The 23,987-nt window shown below is 39.4% G+C and overlaps 1 protein-coding gene across 1 annotated transcript; it reads right to left on the bottom strand.

Annotated features, from left to right (window-relative positions):
* Positions 1-519: 519 nt before the first annotated feature.
* Positions 520-21,929, bottom strand: DNA2 (DNA replication helicase/nuclease 2). Its single transcript, XM_063133290.1, has 20 exons — positions 21,832-21,929; positions 20,521-20,688; positions 19,586-19,769; positions 18,024-18,166; positions 16,528-16,659; positions 15,173-15,386; positions 14,305-14,422; positions 13,791-13,956; positions 12,749-12,940; positions 11,526-11,756; positions 10,066-10,182; positions 9,854-9,963; positions 8,464-8,573; positions 7,049-7,273; positions 5,117-5,310; positions 4,942-5,031; positions 4,661-4,853; positions 4,271-4,360; positions 1,394-1,576; positions 520-702 (listed from the first exon to the last, which is right to left on the bottom strand). Exons 1-20 carry the CDS (start codon positions 21,927-21,929, stop codon positions 520-522), a joined length of 3,141 nt encoding a protein of 1,046 aa, XP_062989360.1.
* Positions 21,930-23,987: the final 2,058 nt, after the last annotated feature.

Raw genomic sequence — 23,987 nt, 5'->3', positions numbered from 1 at the left:
GCTAAAGCAAAAGCACGAGAGTTCTTCTGCCTGAGATTTTTACCCAACCCGTGATCTTGTTTAGGTTTTGGCCATGTTCCCTGAGTTACCAGCGTATGGCAGCGTTTGGACTAGCTCCCTTGAGATGGTTTGTCAAGCCTTTCAAGGATTTCCCATTGTGATTGTCTGAAGGATCGTATCGTACCAGGAATCTTTCCCTCCCACTTGGTTGGGTTTGGAACCGTTGAGATGGCAACTGGGAAACCAGGTTGTTATTGTAGTGAGTAGCATTTTGATGGTACGTTATCTGGGAGCCTAAAGCATCAGCTCATCAATCAGTATTTCTGACGTGTGTAACTGTTAAGCTTTTCCCTCAATAAAAGAAGTCTCACTGATGTGGATGTCCCATGTCAGTTGGCCAGTACATATGACTGCCAGATGAAACGGGAACCTGACAGATTTCAGTCAATATAGTATATGATCCAAACAGAAACTCACTACCTATCAAGTCTGGAAATAATTAGGAATCGAGGCAAGCAATCACATATAGGCAAAAGTTGTACAGAAAAAGGATATCATAGCTTCCGTCTTCAAATAGCAAAGTAACTTCTCTAGAGGAGGATAGAGACATAGGGATGGCACAGACCCCACCATAATTAATTTATGTTTCGCTCTTGTAACAGCAACATTAAGACGTCTCCAGTCCTTCAGAAGTTCTCCAAGCTATCAGAAGAAAAATAGTTGATTTTAAGATTTTGTAGCTAAGTAAAATTATTTAGTTTTATATTTCAAATAATATAGTTAAGCATAGCTGGAGATAAGAAAGTAATGAGTTGCATTTTCCATTGCACCATGCACCAATAAAAGGAACAGCAATGTATCTGTCAGGGGTGGTCATACAGACACCCCCCACATATGTACTGATGGGGGGTAGTGGGGTCTCAGCAACCACAGCTCCTGCCCACCACACATTAAGCCAGCATGTAAAGCAACCCTACAAGTGTAGAGCAAAAGAGGTGGGGGGGGGGGGTGGAATCCTGGTGGTGTATCTTTAACATTATAAAAAAGCAACAAGAACAGTCAGGCATACCCAGGGATTGTGCCTACCCACAATAGGATTCAGACCGGACTTCTTTTGGGGGGCGGGGGGGAGCTACCCTCAGTTTCAAATAGTGGTTGCTGAATTACTCAATGGGCCTGTTCAGATAAAACGCTAAGCCATGGTTAGGACAAGAAGCCTTTTGCAGCAAATGGTTAGAGTGTTTTAAACCTTGATTATGTAGCCACCACGGTTAGAAATGGTTTGGGTGACACGCTACATCATGGTTCACATGTTTAACTCAAAATGCTTTACCACCATGGCTTAGCGTGTCATCTAAACAGGCTCAATAATTCCAAAATAAATTCTACTCACATTTCCATCAATGTTATTCCTTACAAAGGACACTATGATGATACTTTTGTCTCTTCCTTGGTACTTGTCCACAGTATTTACTTCTACCTTATCAATGTATGAGCTTGTCATCAAGTCAGTGATTATCTTTAACTGATGTCTGTATGGAGATATGACTCCAATATCTGATGGCTTGCAGCCAGCCTAAAAAATAAGGCCCAAACATTTAATAATTAATTCTAACAGAGAAGTCACTTTAGGGTATTCTCGATCAAGAAACTCTAGGAAATTGGTATGCCACAAACACTAGATATGTAGGTCTTAACCATGTCAAACAAATGAGAACAAAAATACAAAATGAAATTTGCACTTTGTGCTAAATTAGGCTCACAGTTGTGAACTATCTCATTGTTATGAAACATTCCTAGAAGATTAGGAACAAAGGGACACGTGGGCCTGGTTGGCACATAACACTACACCAGAATTTGTTTAGCCTAACTCTGATTTGCACAAATATTTAAACCCACACCAGCCAACAAATACAAGGCATGTTCAGACAACACGCTAAGACATGGTTAGAACGCTAACCTTTTTGCAGCAAATTGTTAGTGTGTTTAAATTGTGGTTATGTAGCCACCATGATTAAGAAATAAATAATGTTTAACTCAAAATGCTTAACCATTGTGGCTTAGCATGTCGTCTGAACAGGGCAACAGTGACCTTGTTCACATATAACGACAGACCATGTGTTAACCCACGAATTGACTGCCAGACAATCAAACACAACATGGGTTGTTTTTTCCATCCCCCTCAATGGCTGTATCCCAGGACCCTTTGTGACACCAAAGACCCACCTCTGTAGCCTGACAAAATAACTCACAAACAATCCATGATTATGGGTTGAGATGTAATGACAGCCCATGGTTTGAACAACCCACAGTTCACAACCCAACAACAACCCATGGATTGTTCATAACTCGCCGTTAACTCATAGTCCCGGATTCAGTTCAAATTTCATCTTATTCAAAACTTCTAACAAATACAGTCATTCCATGCAATCAAAGCCTTGAATATATCCAAGGTCATTACTGTTAGAAGTGATTTATATAACTTGGAATGATATAATATATTTAATCATTTCCAAATAGGGTCTGAGATTTGATGACAGGGAATAAAACTTGTTCGGTCTGGGTGAATATACTTGCTAATAATCTTCTTCAGACAATTAGCCAAAATAGCAGTAAAAATTTTAGTCTAAATGTAACAAGGTTATTGGTCTATATGACTCAATACAAGATGGGTCCTTGGAAGGTTTGAGTATCATCATCATTTTTGAGCGTTTCCAAGTCCCTGGAAGAGGCATCTCTTTCATTATGTCATTGAATATTCTGACTAGATATGGATTTAATATTTCTTGAAAATGTTTATAGAATATTGCTGTATATCCATCCAACCCTAGTGATTTATCCATTTTAAGGTTTTTTAAATAACTCCTTTAATACATTTACCCCTTTTTTATTCACATCTCCACATTCTTAATTATGTCTTGTCTTATATACCATTTTCAGTTTAGTTTGCTAGTCTTTATAAAATAAGATACATTTTATCCCTTTTTTGGAGATCTTAGCACTAGTCTCAGTAGGCATTCTCAGCAATTCCACAAAAACGAAAGCAACTATTTTCTCGAAATCTGAGACATAGGTACAGTATATCAAAGAACAGACCTTGACCACAAGCTTTACCATCTAAAAAGACAACATCATGAGGAAAGTGGAAAAGAAAGGGAAGGAAGGCAATGAGGACAAATTTCAGAAAAAGCAGGATGCAGGAGATGACAGAAGATTGAAGATAAGAAAGTAAGCAGAGCATTAGCTAAGAAGAAAATAAAGGCATAGTCCAGCTAATTTGGGAGCAAATAAGGAAAAAGAGAAAGGTTAAGGGTGCAGTCCTATGCATGTTTAGATAGAAAAGTCCTACAATTCCTAGTGTTCTCCAGCCAAGCTTTTCCTACCTAAACATTCCCAGAATTGCACCCTCAAAAGGCAGAGTAGTAGCTTAAACTGAATCTTATAAAGAAAAGAAAGCCAGTCAAGAGTGCTTATCAAAAAAAGAAACATGATCAAGATAACTGCCCAGAGAGCTTCGGCTGGGGGGCGGTATATAAATGTAATAAAATAAATAAATAAATAAATAATAACATAAAGAACAAAAACCAAATTCTTATGGCATGGAAGCTTAACCATAAAAATATCTGTAACCATCAACAAAATAAATATTTTTGTTCTTCTAAGATAGAAGTGTATCATTAAAAAAATTGAATAACATTTATTTTTTTATTGGAGTATAGAAAATGCTTTCTCCTAAATGGTGAGAGGTATCTCATACTGCCAGCTATTACAAGGGCATAATGCTGAAAGTTCAGGATGCCCCACAAGAAGTCTTTCACAAGTGTTAGAAGAAGCCCCTCAAAAAGAATTAAAATGAGTATGGACACTAGAGCTCCTCTTTCAAAAAGGCTTGCAATTTTTAGAGGCGGAAGTTAGTAATTCAGAAGGGACAGTACTTTTTTGTATAGTTTGTAGACAAGTTTTTTGTAAGGGAGTGAGGTGTGGAGTTCGTACCATTCCATTTGCAAGTCCTTGCTTTAAAAATGTCAGTGTGGGGGGTCGGGGATATAGAGGGAGAAAAGAGGAAAGCAATACAGGAGAACCACTATTTTAGCTCTTGAGTGGATGCTCCAGAAACAGTTTTCTCAGAAAAGCATACCTCTTCTTTTGACAAGAGTATGAACGTGAATACCTATTCAAGGTTTAATTGTCAAGAGCAGATCTGTTTTCAGGACTGATTACACCATTTAAAAAAATCTTCCTTCCAAACAGATGCAAGATAGATAGATACCTTTATAAACATGGTTGTCAGGAAGAGTACTAGCCTGGCTTCTATCACATTACTTATTCCTCCTTTTTCTGCCTGTTCTGGTGCTGGAACCTATACCGAAGACAAATATCATACTATAAAAATCCGTAATGATGCAAATTCCATTTTGTTTGCTAGGTTAGAAAAAGATGTACTGGGTTAACTTATATTTAAGAACTGCATGTTGATAAGTTGCTTATATAAGCCAAAGAGGACAAAGACTACACTAATAATAGAAATTAATAATGTTGGAATATGGTGTTTTCAAAGCATTTCACCTTCAAATTCCTAATGAATAGAACAAAACAGAAATAGAACTGTTTTCAAAAGAAAGAAAGTAAAATCTTCATTTCTGTATTAAGTAAAACCTACCTTTTCTGTATTAAGGAAACAAACCGGGTTGTTTGGATCAAGTGTTTCCTTTAGCCATATTTCTGAGGAGTCCTTCTGCTCCAGTTTCAAGTCTTTTAAATTTGGCAAGTCAAGTACAGCTTTGGACACCCTCTCAGAGCCACACTCCAGTTTGCCATCGTATACCAGCTTATTACTCAGCGACATAATTTTACTAAAGGATTTTTTAAAAAAACAAAGCAATGTCAGATTTGAACACTTACTTTGGGTAGTAATTAAACAAAGGTTACAGTTTCATATACCTGTTCATTCGGTACTGTACAGTTAACTGCACAACAGCATCCTTGTTTTGTTCCAGTCTCTTGAATAAACTTTCACTCATCCCAAGTCCCCTGTTAGAAAAGGTTAGTCAGTTGCTTGCAGAAGACTTTGCTAATATATTATATAAATTACTCTGTCAGCAGCATGCTGTCTTACCTTGCTTCTGCATTTTGCACAAGCGGAGGTAACTGCTGATGATCTCCCACAAGCACAAACCGAAGTGAATAGAAAAGTGGACCCAGACAGATGGGCTGACTAATCTGAGAAGCCTCATCAACTATGCAGAAGTCAAACTGTTTACGGGTGAAAATTGGATGGTTTATCCCCATGCATGTGGTTGCAACAACTGGCTGAAAAATGATGAAAATTATTATTTCAATATAAACAATAAATCTTGTGTTTTGTTAACTATAATTTCAGTATGAGAGAATGTTTTCCATTTAGAACTGTAAATATAAACAATGAAAGACTTTGACTCTATATGCAGTTTTATAGCTGCCTGCCCTGAGAATTCAGGATGAAGCAGTATATAAACCTTTAAGTAAATGGGGGGTGGAGGTGGGCAGAAGGGGAGCTGATCACAAAACTCTGAAAGGTAAGGTCTTGCTCACCATCCATGCATTTGTTCTCCCATTGAGATTTAAATATTAAGTCAAGATAAGGATTTTTAAAATGAAATGACCTTTTGCCTATAAATTATTTTTGGTGACATCTGATGGCCGAGGTGTGCTTTTCATATTGAAGAATGTCTACTTCAGAAAGGCCAACTTCCATCTTCTCCAGGCAACTCTGTTCTCCATAGATCATTCCAAGGCCAAAAGTGTATGTTGTCTCACAAACTAATCCACCTTATAAGTGAGTAGGCTTTACAATAAAGTTAGCACCATCTAGTGGTAAAGGTTTCCCAATTACAGACCCCATGTACAATTATGTATATTTACATATTATATTCAAAAGAGATAAAACATATCTCATATAACAACTTGAATGTTGTTTCCCATGCAAGTAAAACTTTTAAGGTCAAACATTTTATCATACTTTGATTAAAATTTGGTCAGGCCTCATAAACAAACCATAAGTATTGTGAAAATATGACACTGCCCACATTCGGACACCACTTTAAAATAAGCTACTCACAGTAGCATAGTTTTTAAATAGCCCACTATGCCCCACCACACGAGCAGGCTGATAAGCTATTGTGAGCAGTTTATTAAGGTACTGCACCTAATCTGAGCCATCACTTTGCTACCTGTCCCGCTGCAGTCCTCCCGCTTGAGCAGTGGGGCTCTTTCACCATTGACAACATTGGGTGGGTAAAGTACAGGGCCTTAATTCAGCACTTCCAGCATCATCCAGACAAGGCTGTAAGGCTCTGGAAGTTTGCAGGACGAGGACAAAACTTCATGCACAGCCTCCCCTAGACAGGAGACACCCAATGTACCATCAAAACCCAGCACCAGTACTCAGAAAGGAGTGAAAATCCCAGGTACACCAAAAACGGGGGAGCACAAATAAACCCATGGATGTTTGCAAGATTGGGATCAAACTTGACACTCAGCCTCTCCTAGTCAGAAGGCACCAGATGCACCATCATAACCCTGTAAAATTATACCAAGAGCAGGGAATATCCTGGGTGCAACAAAATGAGGGTGGCACAAATAAACCCTTGGAAGTTTGAAGGATCAGGAGACTGCTGCCTCAGTGGCTTTTAACATGTTCCCAAAGCCCTGGAGGAGCAAAGTAGCAGCAATCCGAACCACTCTTGCCAGCAAAAATAACCCACGGTGAACCACAAGATGAAATAATAACTCACAATGGCTTAAATAATGCCTACTACAGACCAAGGGTTATCAGAGTGGGTTAATCTGGCCAAATAAACCATTGTGGGTTAAAAAAATTCCTGCCAGGTGACACAATAAGCCACAATGGGTTAAATAATCTATTGTGGCTTATTTAAGTGGTCATGAGTTGTGATGTCTGAACCCAGTCACTAAATGAATGGTTGACAGGCATAAACTTCCTGCTATATATTCATCTTTGAAATGTATTTTGACACCTCTAGAGCCCTAGAAGCCATTTTTTCCTTACCTGATTATGATACAGTTCCTCCAACTGAGCTACAGTTTTAATACATTTGGATTTGCAGATTTCTTCTTCTGTATACTTCTTTATGTCTGGATGAACCTTCTGAGCTCTACCCAGCCGCAAAAAGCCTACTTTGAACCTTGCTAATTTCAGAAGGATGTTGTCAACTGCAGTATGAGTAAAGCTAGTTAAGAGAACACTGAATCCACAAGCATAAAGTATCCGGACCTAAGGTATGGGAAAGAAGACAAGGGAAGGAAGGAGGCATTAATCTGTATTTCCTTATGGTTCCCCCCTACCCCCAGCAATGGGAAGGGCAGGGCTAGTCTGTGTGGCTCTCCCCACACATTTCTTGTATGTATGTCTGTATGGCAGAGGGGGAACTCATATAAACTACACTGGTGGAAATTCTGAGTATAGATCTGAAATTTTCAAACATTCTCTCTTCCGAGCATCCCTTTCCCCAATCAGTATTATGAACAATATCTACATTAAACATAGAATTACTTGCACACAATGGTTTTTAAGAAACTTCTTATACTTTACATTTTTGAAGGTACAGTAATTTTGAACCAGGCACAAAGTCTGCAACCTTAAGGTCTACATGCATGAAATTCATGAGCATGTTCAGGACTTTTCAAACATTCCTTCTATGTAGTTATTTCAATGAGGATTACTTGCACATATTTTAAAGTAACCCCTCTTCCTTTTCCCCATATTAAAAAAAAAGATTGTTAGCATGCACTATGCAGTGTCATGCTCAGAGTTGTTATATGAGAAGACTATGGAGAAACACTTGAATGTGAGTATGGGCTTAGGTCATTTAGATTGCTATTTAACCTATATTAGCTCTTTTGCTCTTGAAGTAATACATCTTACCTTTTTTTAAAAAAAAATCACTTTTTTATGGGAGAGCGTGTTCAACATGAAACTCCATAGTGAACTTCTCCATGTTACATAATACATATAGTGGTTCTAACGACAGCCAATGTTCTAGAAAACGTGTTTATAAACCTTCATTGTGGGTCAGGTGAGGGAGAATCTGGCTATACATTTTTTATCAAATTTCATTATATCTATAAAACAAAGTATTTATATAGACTATAGAGTAAGCACTGCACTTCTGAAACGTTATAAGATATACTAGTCTCCAAATCAAACGTTTTCCAAACGTTAGAGGTAGAAGTGAATTTTCATATTAAACAACTTTCTCAAACTCACAAACTAAAGCAGAGAAATTTTAACATATAGACTAAAGAATTATTACCACAGCGTTATTTATATTTTTGAAAAAAATAACAGAGACATATGTCCTGACCTACTGACAAGATCCTCATTCAAATCATCTGACAATTGCCAATGCAGTATGAAATACATAGTCTTACTATATTCTTATTCACTATTATATCAGACCTTACCAGAGCACATATCGTAGTGGTCTTTCCTGTTCCAGGCATACCAACAATGAGCGTGTAATCCTTTGAAAGGAGAACTTGTTTCATTGCTTGTTTCTGAGGTTTATTCAAGCCTTTGGGATATGAAACAAAGAAAACTTTCATTAACCCTGTAAATTCATTCTTCATTTTAAACATATTCATTTCACCATATCAAAATTTTAAGATTAAAATCCCTAATTAGTTTTAACTCCATGTACGGAGGCAGTACACTTCGTGCAACCTGATCCTACACATTTTTATTCAGCTAATCCCATTGAGTTCAACAAAGCTTTTTCCAAATCAGTGTGCATAGGACTTCTACCCAAACAACAGATGTGGGGAAAAGTAACCAGGGATGGTCACCAACTTCATACTCTACTTGTGAGCCCCCCATACTCTACTTGTGAGCCCCCAAGGTTTTCCACTACATCAGGGGTGGGGAACCTCAGGCCCAGGAGTCAAATACAACCCTCCAGGGTTCTCCAAATGGCCACGCCCCTTCCCCAATCACGAAACATTTGGTGGTTTCCTGGCTTTTACGCAGATTTTCCCCATTCAAAAAGTTGGAAATGCCTCTGCTAAAGCTTAGTTCTAGCAGTACGGGCTTTAAGAGAAGTCTCTGCTGATCTTCAGAGTTAAATTGTCCAGATTTAAAACATTGCAAGTAAATCCACAAAAGATACTAGTCCACAAACCTTTTGCTAATGGGACTGCCCATACATACCTTTTGTTAGTCATGTGTGGCACACTGCCTACCTGAAAGAAGTTGCTCCTAGTTTACAAAAGTTCCCCTGCCTAGTTGACTAGAGGCAATTTTTATTTGCCACAGGTGAGTTCTATTTGCAAGTCTGGGTTTAAAAGGTGTGGTCAATGAACTTTGAAGCCTATATTTGATGGATGTAGTCCAGGGGTGAGGAACCTCTTCCAGCCTGTGGACCAAATTCTAATCTCTACCCTGACTCACTGAATAGGTTTTGGACAAAGTCACACTCAGTCAAAGCACTTCAATTTGTAAGGCACAAATAATACTAACCTACTTCACAGGTTTGTTGTGAGATGGGATTATATGCCTTAAACTATTTGGGAATAAGACTGTATGAACAGTACTTCCTGCTCTGTTCAGCAAAATAAGTATTTATACAGTTTGAACAACTGATCAAGTCATCATGATTTTTTAATATTTCAATAGGACCCAAAGCCCTCATATATATTCAAGTCACAAGGTTTTGTAACTGAACCATTAAGCAGGAACACATTAATTTACTGAAGTAGACTGCTTTGGAAACAGAAATGCAAATTTCTAAACAGAATTAGACTCTTACTAAAATAATATCAGCATGTTTAAACTTCTTTAAAAATGTATCTATTGTACCTTTTAGAATGTTTGCAACAGTCTCTTTTGCTCCTGGAGGAAGGACAGAGCTCAAGTGTTGGATGAACTGTGGTTTGTGAAAGTCTATTATTAAATTACGAAGCTTTTCACTAAAAAGGGGAGAGGTTAAGAGAGGAAGGAACAAAGTCAAAATTATTAATGTGCTTCTAGGAATAATGTTAGGTATGGAAATAAAATCAATGTAAACAGACCTGGCAGGAGAATTTTCCATCAGTTTAGAAAGGTTTCCTAAGGGTCCATCTATGCCGAAAGCTCCTTCTTCGTGGTCTAAGCTAAATATAGTGTCCTTGGGGAAACGTGACAAGTTTCTGGAATACATGAAAGAGAAGCAATGACCAGTTAGATTCCGTAACCCCAAGTAGCTCATATTCCCCATTGTTTGCACAGAAGACATACACTAAAGTGGTTGTTCCATCCTGAATACAGTGGCAGTGCAAGTTTCCCACTTCTCTATACATGCAGCAGGGAGACAGAGCTCATGCTAGCTCCTGGGCACGTGGATCTGTATAAAACATGCCTGCCATACACACAAACACATTCTAACAAAAATAAAAAAACCCACACAGCCCAAAACGCTACCACTATTGAACAGGTGTGAAACAGCCTGTTTTGAACTTAGTGGAAATCCACGTGAAGCCCAAGAAGCACCTTGATTAAAAATCCACACATCTATCCTTCAATAAGGCAAGCAGGCAAGAAAATTTATACCATAAGCATTTGCAATTGTCACTGTAAACTGAAGAGATCAATGTAACAAGTTGGTGTCACATCTGCAATACTTATTTGCAATAAAAGCAGTATTTGCTCATACTCAGTCCTTGCAACTCTAATTTCTCCCCTCTCTTTACTGTTTTGTTACTCTTGCATCTTCCACCTCTGTTTTCTCCTCACTCACTTCCCCTTTCCAGCTTCTAAATTTAAGTTTTAAGTTGGCAGGGACCCAACTTTCGCCTATGCTATACTAAAAACGCTATTTATGCTGAAGAACATCATAACAAAATGTATTAGATTATGTATAGTTTGTTATACTTACCCATGAAGTTGTGTTAAAATTGTTTACAAAATTGTTTTAATATTGAAAAAATCAATTAAAAAGAATTTTTTTAAAAACCACACTATTTATTCTGATAGTACAGCAGCAGCATTCGTATCCAAAGAGATCAGCAGATTAGATTTTCTATTGGATATGAAGGACACACAAAACACTGACCTTGATCACAGATCAAAAACAGTGAAAGTGGAGTGAGTTGGCTCCTGACAGCCCACTCCCACTGAGTTAAAAAACCCCAGGGATGCTCCATCCCTGGATTGTTTAGCACATCAGAACCCAGAATTTGGAGGCTGGTTTGTAGGAAGAACAACCCAGATTTGTAACTCAAGAACAAAACATGTGTTACAACTCTGGGTTGTTCTTCCCCCAACAACCTCCAATTCTGGGTTCGAACAGCAGAATAAACAACCCAGGGACAAAGTGTTTCTGGGTTGATTAACTTAGTAGGGATAGGCAGAAGCCAGCACACCCACTCACAGCTACCCAGTTTTTTTTAATCCTAGGTAGCTGTGATATGTGAACTGTGCTGCTGACTCAGGAAAGTTATAATATTAAATTGCCCTAACAACTAAAGCATTGAGCAATTTTGCTTTATATTACCTATCCAATAAGCAGGAGATTTTAGTACTGCTGACTTCTTGAACGTAGCCAGCAGACAAACCAAGCAAAGTGCTGTCTTCACCACTCACAACAACTCTGTCGCCCACCATCAGGTTTGTTACAGGCATAGAATTATTTTTACGCTGGAACCAGTGTAGATAGTGTCCATCAGTCACCTCTTGTACGCATTCCATCCTAGTCATGTTTCCAATACAATCTCCATGTTTCTCTCTACAAAAATTAAGAATATAGTCTTGGATAACTTGCAGTACACAATTGCTAGCCCATATGACTTAATAATTTAACGGTTAGGGAAAACTGCAAGGAGTTTCATTTATTTAGCCCTTACTACATAATGGAAAACTTAGATAAGACAACAGCAGTTTCAGTATCTAAAGCAAGGATCCACAACCTTTTCGGATCAGCAGGCACCTTAATTTTTTTGAAAAAGTATGTGGATGCTCAAAAAGTGTTTGCTATGGCGGGGGGGGGGGGGGGGAGGGCTTGCCTAATAAGTCAAAAACAAAACTGACTTGCCCAAAAACCTAAGTAAAAGGCAAAGATAGCGTCCAAGCTTGAAAACATACAAAACCCAGTTTTCTTCTCTAAGTACCCATTTCACAGAAGACAAACTGATGAGGCTTAGAGACAAAAAACAGAGTACCAAGTAGAGGTGAGGTCTGAGCCCCAAATATATAATCACATATGTGCTCCCCAAACATACAACAAATTATCTTTTTCAAAAAAGGCATACTGGTGATGCTGAAACACACACAGGCAAAATATGCACCTACAAACACACACACAAAAAGCCCAGGCGAAACACATACATAGAGTACAGGAAAAACATCCCCTTATTCCCTGCCCCTCTTTTTAGTTCTCCAGGATACTCCACCACTCCTTCCTGGGCCTCCAGGATGCTTCCAGCTTACCTTCTCTATTTTCTGGGTGCCTGGGCATGCTTCAAAACAAAGTTCTGGGCTTTGGGGGCCCATAGGTATTCTTGGAAATAAAGTTGCTGCTGAAGGCTGGCACTTCACTTTGCAGCATGCCAGCCTCTCAATTAAATAAAATTAAAAATCTAAAAGGAAAAATCAAGAGGGGCAGGGATCCTGGCAGGCACCAAAGGGCACAGTGAGGCCCATGGGCACTACGTTAGTGTCCCCAAATCTAAAGTGAAGTTAGTAAATGACCTAAAAATCATTGAAAACAACACCGTTTACCTTTCTGCAGCAGGCATCATCCATATGTTTCTACGCCCCTTTTTTCCATCTTTGTATTGTGACTCCAAGGTTAGCATCAGATACCAGAGACGGAAATACTCCAAGTGAGAGGGCTTCAGATGCCGGATCTCTTTTTCAGTAGCAGCAACCATATCCGGAGAAATTAAAGTATTTTTTTTGTGCTCTACAGCCCTAAAACAAACCCAAAATGAGTCCCCCTTGAAAATTACCTATAATTGGAATTATGGTGACAGGTTGCCTATGATAAAGGCTTTTTTTATGCTAAGAAACTTCACAGAGTGTTAAAGTTTAAAGAAGTCTGTGCTAACTTGAGATAGATTCTTAGGAGTTTTCACCCCCTGAAAATCTACTATATTCCATCCTGTTGTTTTTCTTTGACTTTGTGCTACCCTTTTGATGTGTTCTTTCACAGAATCACTATTGTATTTAGTCATGTCTGCATTCCTGTTTAGTATGGCTTATAGCTGCAAAATTAGAGCAAGCACAACATGGCATGATATAGACATTACACAGTATACAGACATTACAGTAAATCCAGTGAGAGCCAGTGTAGTGTAGTGGTTAGAGTGTTGGACAGGGAGTCGGGAGACCCGGGTTCTAGTCCCCACTCAACCATCGAAGCTCACTGTGTGATTTTGGGCCAGTCACTGACTCTCAGCCCAACCTATCTCTCAGGGTTGTTATTGTGAGGATGAAACGGGAAGTAGGAGGATTATGTATGCTGCCTTGGGTTCCTTGGAGGGAAAAAGGCAGAAAAAAATAAATATGGCACCAATCTGTGAAAATGCTCAATTGCAGCTATCGTCTTGGACTTGTACAGAAGGAATTAGTCAACCATAATACACCTCTATCTACAATTTATTTATTTACAATGTTTTTATACCACCCAAAGTCCTCTGGGCAGCATAGTTTTATTCATACCATGGTGTAGAAATTGAACCTATCATAGTTTCATTAACATTAATTGAGGCCAACTTGCACAAGAGCTACTTATAAACCAAGCTTTAAAAAAGGGATTTACCTGCTATAGAGCACACAGTTCTGCTTCTGAGAGCAATAGCTACATGCCTGACTATCATCAATCAATGGAGGCAAAGATGCAAGCTCCGTCTGCTCCTTCCCCATGTCAGATTCACATATACTATGAAGCAAATAGAAGGCCAACTGATTTCTTAGTTTAATTAGTTCTACAAGAGAAGGAGGGGGGGAAACAATGTCCAGATTCTCTCAAATTTCAAAATATAAGAAAAAAGCACATGAAAAGCTTAGTGAGATTAGGCAGACAGCTATCAAAAGCACCTTTTCAGTAGGAGCACCCATTTTGTGGAATGCCCTCCCCAGAGATATTCGATTGGCACCTACTCTTTTTTTGATGCCAAGTTAGATCTGTTTTGTTTATACAGCTATTTACTGTAGTTTGAATTATTTTTATCTACTATTTAACTCTGCTGTTGCTTTATGTTTTTTGTTTTGTTTTTGCTTGTTTTATTGTAAATACATCTCTATCCAGGGGTTTTTGCAGGCACAAAAATTACCTCTCCTATCAAGACGATTTCCAGGCACAGGAAACATTTTACCAGTTTTAAGGTAAAGGAGAAATCCAGCTTCAGGATCAACTCGTTTTCCTTGGCACAACAATGAGTACAAAACTACCTGAAAAGATATTCAACACTATTAAAATGGAAGCTTAAGTGAAGAAGCAAACTGAATAAATTTCACCAATTTACTTTAGTAAGAAAGGCTTAAAAAACTGCATTCACCCCCCAATAGGTCATCCCCACGCAGAGCATGTTACAGTAACCAAATTTGAAAGTTACCAAGCTGTGACTGACATCAGTCAGGTCAGACTCTTCTATGAAAGATGTATTAGGCACCATTCTGACTATCCCAAAGAGCATCCCATAGCTAGCAGTTATCAGCCAAGATGGGAAAGGGGTAAGTAAGCACACTGTGGCACAGACCTCTCCAAAGATCTTCAGATTCAACTGATATTCATCTAAGCAACTGCGACTAGCAGAGGCCATCTGCAAAATGCTTCACAAATAAGCCACAACAGGCTATTGATGGTCCCCAGAACAGTTCTACTGGCAGAATGGTAAGATGACTTCACTAGAAACATCACCATAGACTACACAGGTCTTCAGTTGTGCTCGAATGAGTATTCAGCCAGACTTGTCCCAACCACTTTACTTCCAGTAGTTTGTTGTCCAAGAAGTTAGGGGCTGTCTCAATTCTAGTCAGTGGAAGAGGATCCATCATGTCAGCTGCATAAGTCAGTTCCTCTTGAGGTTGTCACAAATCTGTGTTGTAAGAGACTAGCACAGCTACTCTTCTATACATATCTAGTTACTGCTTTTCAGGTATCCTTTAATGTTAAGCTATTACAACTGCATACTGTAGTACCTGACTTCGATGCTCTATAGAGTTAGATTCCTTGCCACTCTTAAGCTCCAGCGGCATTATCTTGAAATGAGTTTTAGCTCTGTGGTGAATTCTTACACCAACTGTAGCGTCAATCTTGCCCTTTAAGCCAAACCTGGGACACCAGATGTTCTCCTCAACGTCCAGGATTTCTGTAACTCTGACAGTGCAAGAGGAGTCATCTTTATCTCTAGGCCTATCAGAAAACAATAAAGCCTGTTAACTGGAATTGTTTCCCTCAGAAAACAAAAAAGCTACCTTTCCCTAAATAAGTACTTGATGAAGGGGCAAAATCCATTTACAATGCAATCCTATAAGTCTACTCAGAAGTAAGTCTCATTGTGTTCAATGGGAGCTATTGCCAGTTAAGTGGGTATACGCCAGCTTCATATGTATATGCCAGCTTCAGGGTGCAATCCTATGCATGTTTACACAGAAAATGTTCTACAACTCGTAGCATTCCTCTAGTCAGCCATGCTAGCTGGGGGATGCTGGGAATTGTAAGACTTTTTTCCTGTCTAAACATGCATGGGATTCACCCTTAATCTTTTAAAGGGCTTGCTTTTCCTAAACTATTTCACTCCCAAGTAACAGAACAAGTCAGCTGAATTACTTCAGGCAGCTTTTGAGATTCAGTGTTTTAACAACTGATTCAAGCAACAGTGGAACATGCAGCAAAAGACGTGAACGTGAGGTCTGTGGCAAATTTCTGCTGACAAGTAATAGAGACTAGATGTATCTTGTACAGATGAGAGAAAAGTAAGTTATTGAAGACATAAATGTACAAATGCTCTGACCTGGTTGATGGTTAGCTTGACAGGTGGGGAGAAAGAAAAATGAAAAAAAAATCTAAGTGAAGAATTGAGGGAAATACTGGATTGGATCCAGAATTTCTGTGAGTGGAACTCCACTCACGGAATGCTCCTGCAGAGGAGGGGAGGGGATTTTTCACCAATTCCTTCTTCCCTCTGTCACTCCCAAAAACCAGTTCTAGAGGAGATCAAGGCCCTCCAGAACAGTGTGGGAAGTGGCAAAAGGTGCTGTAGGAAGTTGGGTAAAAATAGTCTCCCCACCATCCTCTGGTGGGACTGTCTGCTGGATCTCAATCCCTTCCACTGATGGAAGGGCAGATCTGGATCCAACCCACTGCATTTCTTCTATCACCAGATGTTTAAAGTGCCCTAGAATCTTTGTCAAGGAACGAGTTGCACAACCCAACTTAGGATAGGAAGCTGTACAACTTTTTTTTTTTAAAAAAAAATCCTTTACCCACACCTATAGCACTGGCAAAACCACAATAACATACTGTTGCTGTCGTCAAGTTAACAGTTACTCACAATTTTAGCTGCATATTAGGTTGGCTAGACTGGTTGTGTTTGGACATGAAATTTTCTGCCCATTTAATAAAAGATGGAAGGTATTCCTCTATCTCTTGCATTATATCATTTTGTTTCAGATTTAACTGGTACCTTCAGGAGGAAAAGGAGGAAAATAAGTTTGATGCTACAGAGCAAACAGCAGAACAAAAAAGGGGCAATGGGAAATATCTTTAAAGTACAAATATCTATCATTTGTATGTGAACCGCCCAGAGAGCTCTAGCTATTGGGCAGTATAGAAATGTAATAAATAAATAAATAAAATGTTCCTCAAAGAAAAATATGTGGTTGCCCACACGTTTAAGCATGTATAGACATTCCCAGATTAAAAAATAAAGAAATTATGCATTACAACTATAGTGTAGTCAATGATGTGGGGTAGAATTGTAAAGTTTGAGGAAAATTTTCTGGTTTGTGAGTTCATTAGTAAAAAGAAATGTATGCCAATTGCAAATACAATATTAGGCAAAGTTGGCAGTTTCTAAGATGTACTTAATGTTTTTCAGGTGATTACCAATAGCACACATATATTTCATTAAAATACATATATATTTCAGATTGAAATGGAACTAATGAATAGTAACAGCAAAACTGAAGGTACTCTAACAACCTCAGTGGAAGAGAACTGAACTGTGTTGAAACAGATGAGTGACTGTTAGCATATCATGCACATTTCTTTGGGTTGCTAAAATTAATTAGTGTGTTGACACTTTTCAGTGCCTTTGTTATTCTTTAAATTTATACAATCCAAGGGATGTATATGCCATTTTTTTTACATCTTCACAAGTAATTCAATATAAGTTTCTACATAACATAACATTTAAATTACACTGTGTGCTTTAATTTTTCCTCTTCAATATTTTAGGGCAAATACTTGAAGTGTACTGGGAGAAAAACTGAAAGTTTTCCTATACAAATGCCTCTACATAAATTAACCTAATTTGCATTGCAATTTTTTTCAATACAAAATGAAACATTTCTTATGCAAATGACCCTATGGAAATTAACCTAATTTGCGTTTGAACATTTTCTAGTTCAAAATTTTCTGGAAATGCACATCTCTGAGTGTAGTGGAGGCTATTGAAAAAGGCTTGGTAAATGAATTGCTCTGCTGAAAACCTGGTTATACAAAAGTATATTCATATAATACAAAGAATATTTGTATACTCTGAAACAATACGGTAAGTTCACATGGTATATTTTTGCACTGCACACACGCAGTCCTAACCATCCCCAAATAGTACTCATATGTACAGACAACTACAGCAGCAATTCCTGCCATCACTGAACGACTCTGTGAACTGGTCTATGCTAAGCATTAAAGCTAAGAAAAATATATACTACTCACTTAAGAGTGCAATCCAGCATAGCTAGATGGAGGGATACTAGGTGTTCTAGGACTTTTTTCTGTTTTAACATGCATAGGATTGAGCCTTTAATCTCTTATAGCACTTACAGCTCTTTTAGATACTTTGGTCCATGAACAGCTGAGGAGGCAATTTCTCGAAGTTTCTCTTGCGTAAAATTTGTTCCTGCTTTCTGAAAGATTTCATGTAGAATCGTACCTATCAGCATTGGACGTGAACCAGACTCACACCTCTGTAAAACAAAATAACGACCCGATAAATGCCAAAAACTGTTCACATAAATATATGTGCATCGATCTACAAAATACACTGTTTCTACAGAAGCTTTGTTGGACAGTGTTACCTTATCCCACTCCCCAACTCTTACTACACACACTTACTAGGGAGCAAATAAGTGCTTACTGCTGAGTAAACATGCATGTGATTGCACTGTAAGTAAGCAGATACTCCCCCACGGGGTTTTCCTTGCTTTTGCACTTGCACTGTAAGTAAGTAGGGAATGTTAAGGAAGGAAAGTGAAAAATAAAATCACTAACCTAATAATCTCATTAAACTTGCCATTTTAAGTTGCAAGATAAAGGGGCAGTCCTTTTTACTTGAATATAAACTCTCTAGAGTTTGTTATTTTAAGTGTAAACCATCCTGAGAGTATGTGAATGGGTGGGTAATAAAAATAAAAACATGCATTTTATACGCATGTAACTCCATGCTCCTGCTGTTTCTTTTTTTCTCTAGATGTTCCTCTGAGCCTGTCTAAAGGAGGCACGCTGGAGAGGCCATAGGAAACATTGTATCCTGGACTCTGCCCTCCCCCTTTCTGACATCTCTGAGGTCCTCTGAGGGAGTTTTTGCAATCTTGGAAAACAGCCACTGGGCAGAGGATACGGGGCAGGCAATGCCATTGTCCCCCCAATCCTCTTTTTGTCTTCAATCTGTGATCAGAGATAACAGAGGGATTGCTCTCCCCGTGTCTCCTCTCAAGTCCCTGGTAGTCTCCAGGCCTGGGGGCGGAGTTTGGCAAGGGAAAGGACCCAGTGAGGAGCCCAAGCATCAATGCGTTGGACAGACAACCCCCCCAAGACAGACACTGAGCACTAGAGTAACATGCTCTTGTTGACCCATTTGTGTCAGATAATAGGTTTCTACATATACTACCATTTGAAGATTGTGAGGATAATCTCTTTAAGTGCTATTTTAAACTAAGTGCTATCTTAAACTAAGAATATTAGAGTAGCCACGGCTCACTGCTGAAAAGGCACAACAGATGGCTGCAAAGTCTGAATCCAACAAAAAGTCTCTCAAATCCAACAAAAAGTCTCTTGACAAATGAAGCTAATAAAAACCACTCATTGTCTCCATTGCCTGATTACCAGTCATAATGATGGATGTAAGAGTACTATTTTTTTTTAAAAAAATGAATAATTTGAGGTTCAGAATCTATCAGTACAGGTTTATTTATAACAGGTATTATGCATGCACCTATAAAACCTATACAAACACGTGCTATACAAAACAGTAAGACAGACCCTGCCCAGTGAGTTTATGTCGCTTTTCTCTAAACTAAATTGTGATTTATTTACATATTTGAGAATACCTTTAATACCTATAAATCAAATCATTTGTAATATCCAATGGGTTTTTTTCCACTTACCCTGAACTTTTCACTCAATATAGCTTTCCTCATACATCGAATGCTATTTGATACACTGGTGCCAGAAAGTAGTAGATCTGGATACAGAATTAAGTATCCTGAATCTGCATCTACTATCCAGATACCAGAACTGCATTCTCCTTCTAGATGAATGATATCTCCAGGCTGAACTGGAACAGAAATCCTGAAAGAAATATAGACTAGATTAAACAGCTGACATGGGTTTATTTATTTTTATTGTTTAATTAAACTATCCATTATTACTGTACAGCTCTATGTACATAGTCTATGACGGAAAACAAGTAAAGGTTGTCAACTTTCCAATGAAAGCTATATTCTGTCTTTTCAGGGGGGCATTACAATCCACCTTGCTCAGAAAGGATATATATGGAAAGATGGTAAAATGAGACGAGAGGGAATCCTATGGTGAACAGCTGAGTTGAAGGGTAGAAAAGCAGAGTTGCAGATGTTGGAACAAGCTCAAAATATCATTCTTAAAGCAATTAACTTATTTACACACACAAAAGCTCTTTGGATAAAAGGCCTCAGTCTACGTGTATTTGGATTGCCACTGCTAAAGTGATGACCCTTTTTCCCCCTTGGCTAATTAGTAAAAAAGGTCTGTAGAACAGTTCGTAAATAATGTGCTATCTTCTAAGCAAGCATTCAAAGTAAAAAAGAAAGTGACATAGAAAAACTGTGTGCGCGGGGGGGGGGGGAGATGATGCATTGTCCACTTGCTTACTTATTGCAATGTTTCCACTCAGTGTCTTCATGCCCCCTACCTAAAATTCTTAGGAGCAGCTAGGAACTTTAAATACTTGTTCCATAGAATTGGCTTTTGGCTTTTTAACTTAGCTAGAAATGGTATGGTAACAAGTATAGATGACATATTCCCCAACATACAAGGTATCTACTATTTACACTGCAATTACCAGTCATTCCTTAGGATGCACAGCTCTGTATCCTCAAGCAAAGAAGAAGCTGTGATTGTCAGACGTTTCTCAACATCGTCATTTTCCTGAACTCGTAAAACACAGTATCTGTTGTTCAAACCCTTGCTGAGCACAGTATCCGAGAAACCAGTGATTCTCTTTGGAAACCTAAAATTATAGTTACATATACAATACATGCATGGACAATGGAGTAGTCACACACATTTTGAAAGGGAAGCACAGCTCAGATATCACTGCAGATAAAACCCGTGAGTTTCACCATACATTAGAAATGTTAAGCACAAAAAGATGAAGTAACACTTTTCTCCACTTCTAGCCAACACACTATCTAGGAGCACCTAACCATTTAACATTGTATGTTACTTAGACAAATTAATAACTAGATGAGCTTTGGTATTAATAGCATTATAGGAATATATACTACTCCAAAGGGGAGAATTAGAACATAAGAAGAGCCCAACATTTAGCGTCCAGATGCCTTTGGGAAGCCCACAAACAGGACATGTTCTGCAGAAAACTGTAGCTATATTCATCCATGTCAAAATCAAACTACATTTATGGGTGATTATTTTCAAGAGTGTCGGGCAATAGCATATAAATGGAATATGAAGCTGGGATTAACATATTACCAGACAAATGCAGGTTTTTAAACCTCATATTTACCTCAGGATACCAGTGCAGGAGTCAAGAGGGAGAGTCGTTTACAGGAGAATTAACAGCCAAAAGAGGGGCGTCTTAACCCTTCGTCCACCTACCCCCATTTGCCCCTGCGAAGCTCCTTTCTCCGGCTCCTTTTCCTTGTGCGATTGAAAGCAAGCAAGCAGGCGAGCGGAGTGTGTGAGCAGACACAACCTCAAAGGAGCATTTGCAAAGAAGAATTAGTGGGCACAGGCTGGGTTGAACATTATCCATTATGACTAGAGAGTCCTCCCAGAAACATGGGAACATTGCCGACCCCAACTGGGAGCAGCGACTCTCCGGGATCCCTTTCCTCACCCTACCTGCAGAAGCCGGAAGTCGAACCCGGGATCTTCTGCATGTAAAGCATGTGCCCCAAAGCTACGCCCCTCCCATTACAGGCGGTCTTGAAACCGGCAAAACTAGGCTCCCAAGAAACCACAACCTTAAACAAGAGGATGCTCTTTCTCCCCCTTTCCATGCGCTATGGGGAGCGCTAGCAAGAACAGGTGACAAACCGGCAATCAGGCAGGGAAGACGGGGAATGGGATTGGAAGGAGCAGCTGCTGCTTCATGCCGCGCGCTTTTGTTAACTCATCCTAAAGCAAGCACCTCTCCACCGGAGGCGGGTCATCAAAGAAGCTCCTCTCCATCAGCTCTTCCAGCATCATTTCATCCAGCAATTCCCTCTTCTCCCGGCCCGCCGCCATCCCGAGTTCTCCAAATGGAGAAGTCTCCAAATGGGGAGGACGCCATAGCGCAGGCGCAGCAACCGCGTTGGCCTATGAGGTGCCGGAGGAGGAGTTCCTTTCTCTGGCTGCGCTCCGTTTGCGCGCGTTAAACGGTCTTCTTTTCCCTCCGTCTTCTTAGCAGCCGGTGAAGCTTTGCTGCTTCAGGGTCAGCAGCCTAGTGCTCCCTCCCCCGGCCTCCAGAAGTTTCGAACTACAATAGACTACAACCAGTATCGCCAATGGTCAGGGGATTATGAGAGTTGTAGTCCGAGACCTGGAGGGCACCAGGTGGCCTCCTGTCGCACAGAGGGGAGTTCTTTTTCTTTCCTTAAATGTGGTCGTTTGCTTCACAGAGTTTTGTCACTTTGAAGGCAACTATTTTCGGTGTTGCTGTATTTGCAGTCGCTGAGACATGTATTCTGGGGGGAAAGAGCACTCCAGTGAAAACATGATACCACACACTCCTCGTCACGCTAACTCACAAACCCGCACCATGTCTGCCTTGTGATCACTGCAGTTTGAGAGAGACGGATAGCAGGAGGGTTTGCTTAAGTGAAAGGCCGGCGCAACCATTAGGCCGGCTAGGGTGCAGACCTCAGAGGAGCGCACTACTGCCCTTTAAGGGTCACCGTTTTATACAAATTAGCTGTTTTAAGAAAAAACGTAATAAAAGGAAAATATAATAGTTCAGAAACGCTTCTTGAACAGCTGAATCGAAGTTCACACTTTTTTTTTTTGGAGGGTTGCAAGTAGCTCGCCTTGCCTAGGGCGCAAAATAGTCTGGCAATGGCCGTCCTTAAGTGGTGCGTGAGAGCGTTGTACTTTTTGAGCCTTTAGTACACAATTATTCCAATAACGTTTGAGGCAAATTTTGTTCCAGAGAGGAAAACACTTATCACCTGATACCTAGGGAGGAGGAACTGTAAAGAAATAGGGAACGTTTGTAATGGGAAAGGCTAGAAATGCTGTGGGGGATGGGTTTCCTGAGCAGAACTAAAACAAAAAATAGGCTCTAAACTAGTGCCTCAGCAGTAAATTGTTTTGACTTCGCCAACATTTGAGGCCAGGTGTATGCTGAGGTGGTCCGTCCCCTGCCCCAATAGACTAGCAGTGCCATTTCAAGTCTGGTATTAATATGGGAATGCAGCTATACAGATTTGTAGCCTCAGGCCAAAAGAAGTTCAATTAGTAGAATTCTACATTTGTTCTCCTACTAGTATTACTGTACTACTTTTAAGTGGTAGTATTCATGAAAAGCTGGCAAGGCTTTAGGTATATACCGTATTTCTTCGATTGTAAGACGCCATCGATTGTAAGACGCACACTGATTTCAGTACCACCAACCGGAAAAAAAACCCTAAGACACACCCGCGATTTTAAGATGCACCCCATTTTTAGAGATGTTTATATGAGGAAAAAAGTGTGTCTTAGAATCGAAGCAATAGGGTAAAAGTCCCCAACCTTTTTGGAATTTTGGGTATTATAGCTGTTACCAACAAATGGCTGCTGTGGCAGTGTTGATATTTATTGCATTTTTATACCGCCCAATAGCCGAAGCTCTCTAGGCGGTTCACAAAAATAAGACAACCAGGGAAACCTACTGCATGAAAGAAGGCAGAAAGTCTGTTGTAAATAAAAATGGATCCTCATGAATGTGCATGATTTTTACATTGGATCCCCCCCAAATCACATCCAAGGTTTACGTGAGTGTCTATAGCTTGAACAGTAAAACAAACAAAAACTATACCAGAGTTCAGGCACATGGGTTTTTATGATTTGCTCTTTCATGGCATCCCTCCCCCAAACCACCAACAAACAGGTATGGACAGAGTTGATTTATGACCTGATGTGGTTTGCAGGAGAATCTTTTGAAGATTTTTAAGATCTGTGTCTTGGAGCCATCTTTTTGTGCCATGGCAAAACTGGCAAGTGCCAATCTGATTTTTACTAGACAAGCTATAAGCACCAATTTAGGTTTTGATTGTGGTTTAAAATATGTAAGTTCAAGGGGATCTGTTTATGTTTTCCTCTAAACCT

This window comes from Elgaria multicarinata, chromosome 8 (assembly GCF_023053635.1).
Source record: "Elgaria multicarinata webbii isolate HBS135686 ecotype San Diego chromosome 8, rElgMul1.1.pri, whole genome shotgun sequence".
NCBI classification, from domain to species: Eukaryota; Metazoa; Chordata; class Lepidosauria; order Squamata; family Anguidae; genus Elgaria; species Elgaria multicarinata.
The sequence above is the reverse complement of the archived record's forward strand: the minus strand, read 5'-3'. Positions and strand labels throughout refer to the sequence as shown.

Excerpts from the sequence above, each read along its gene's own strand:
- DNA2 (XM_063133290.1), bottom strand. The coding sequence starts at position 21,929 with ATGGCGGCGGGCCGGGAGAAGAGGGAATTGCTGGATGAAATGATGCTG. Across the intron at positions 19,770-20,520 it reads TGCATCCTAAGGAATGACTG|GATTTCTGTTCCAGTTCAGC; the intron begins GTAATTGCAGTG and ends TATTTCTTTCAG. Across the intron at positions 1,577-4,270 it reads TGACAACCATGTTTATAAAG|GCTGGCTGCAAGCCATCAGA; the intron begins GTATCTATCTAT and ends CTTATTTTTTAG.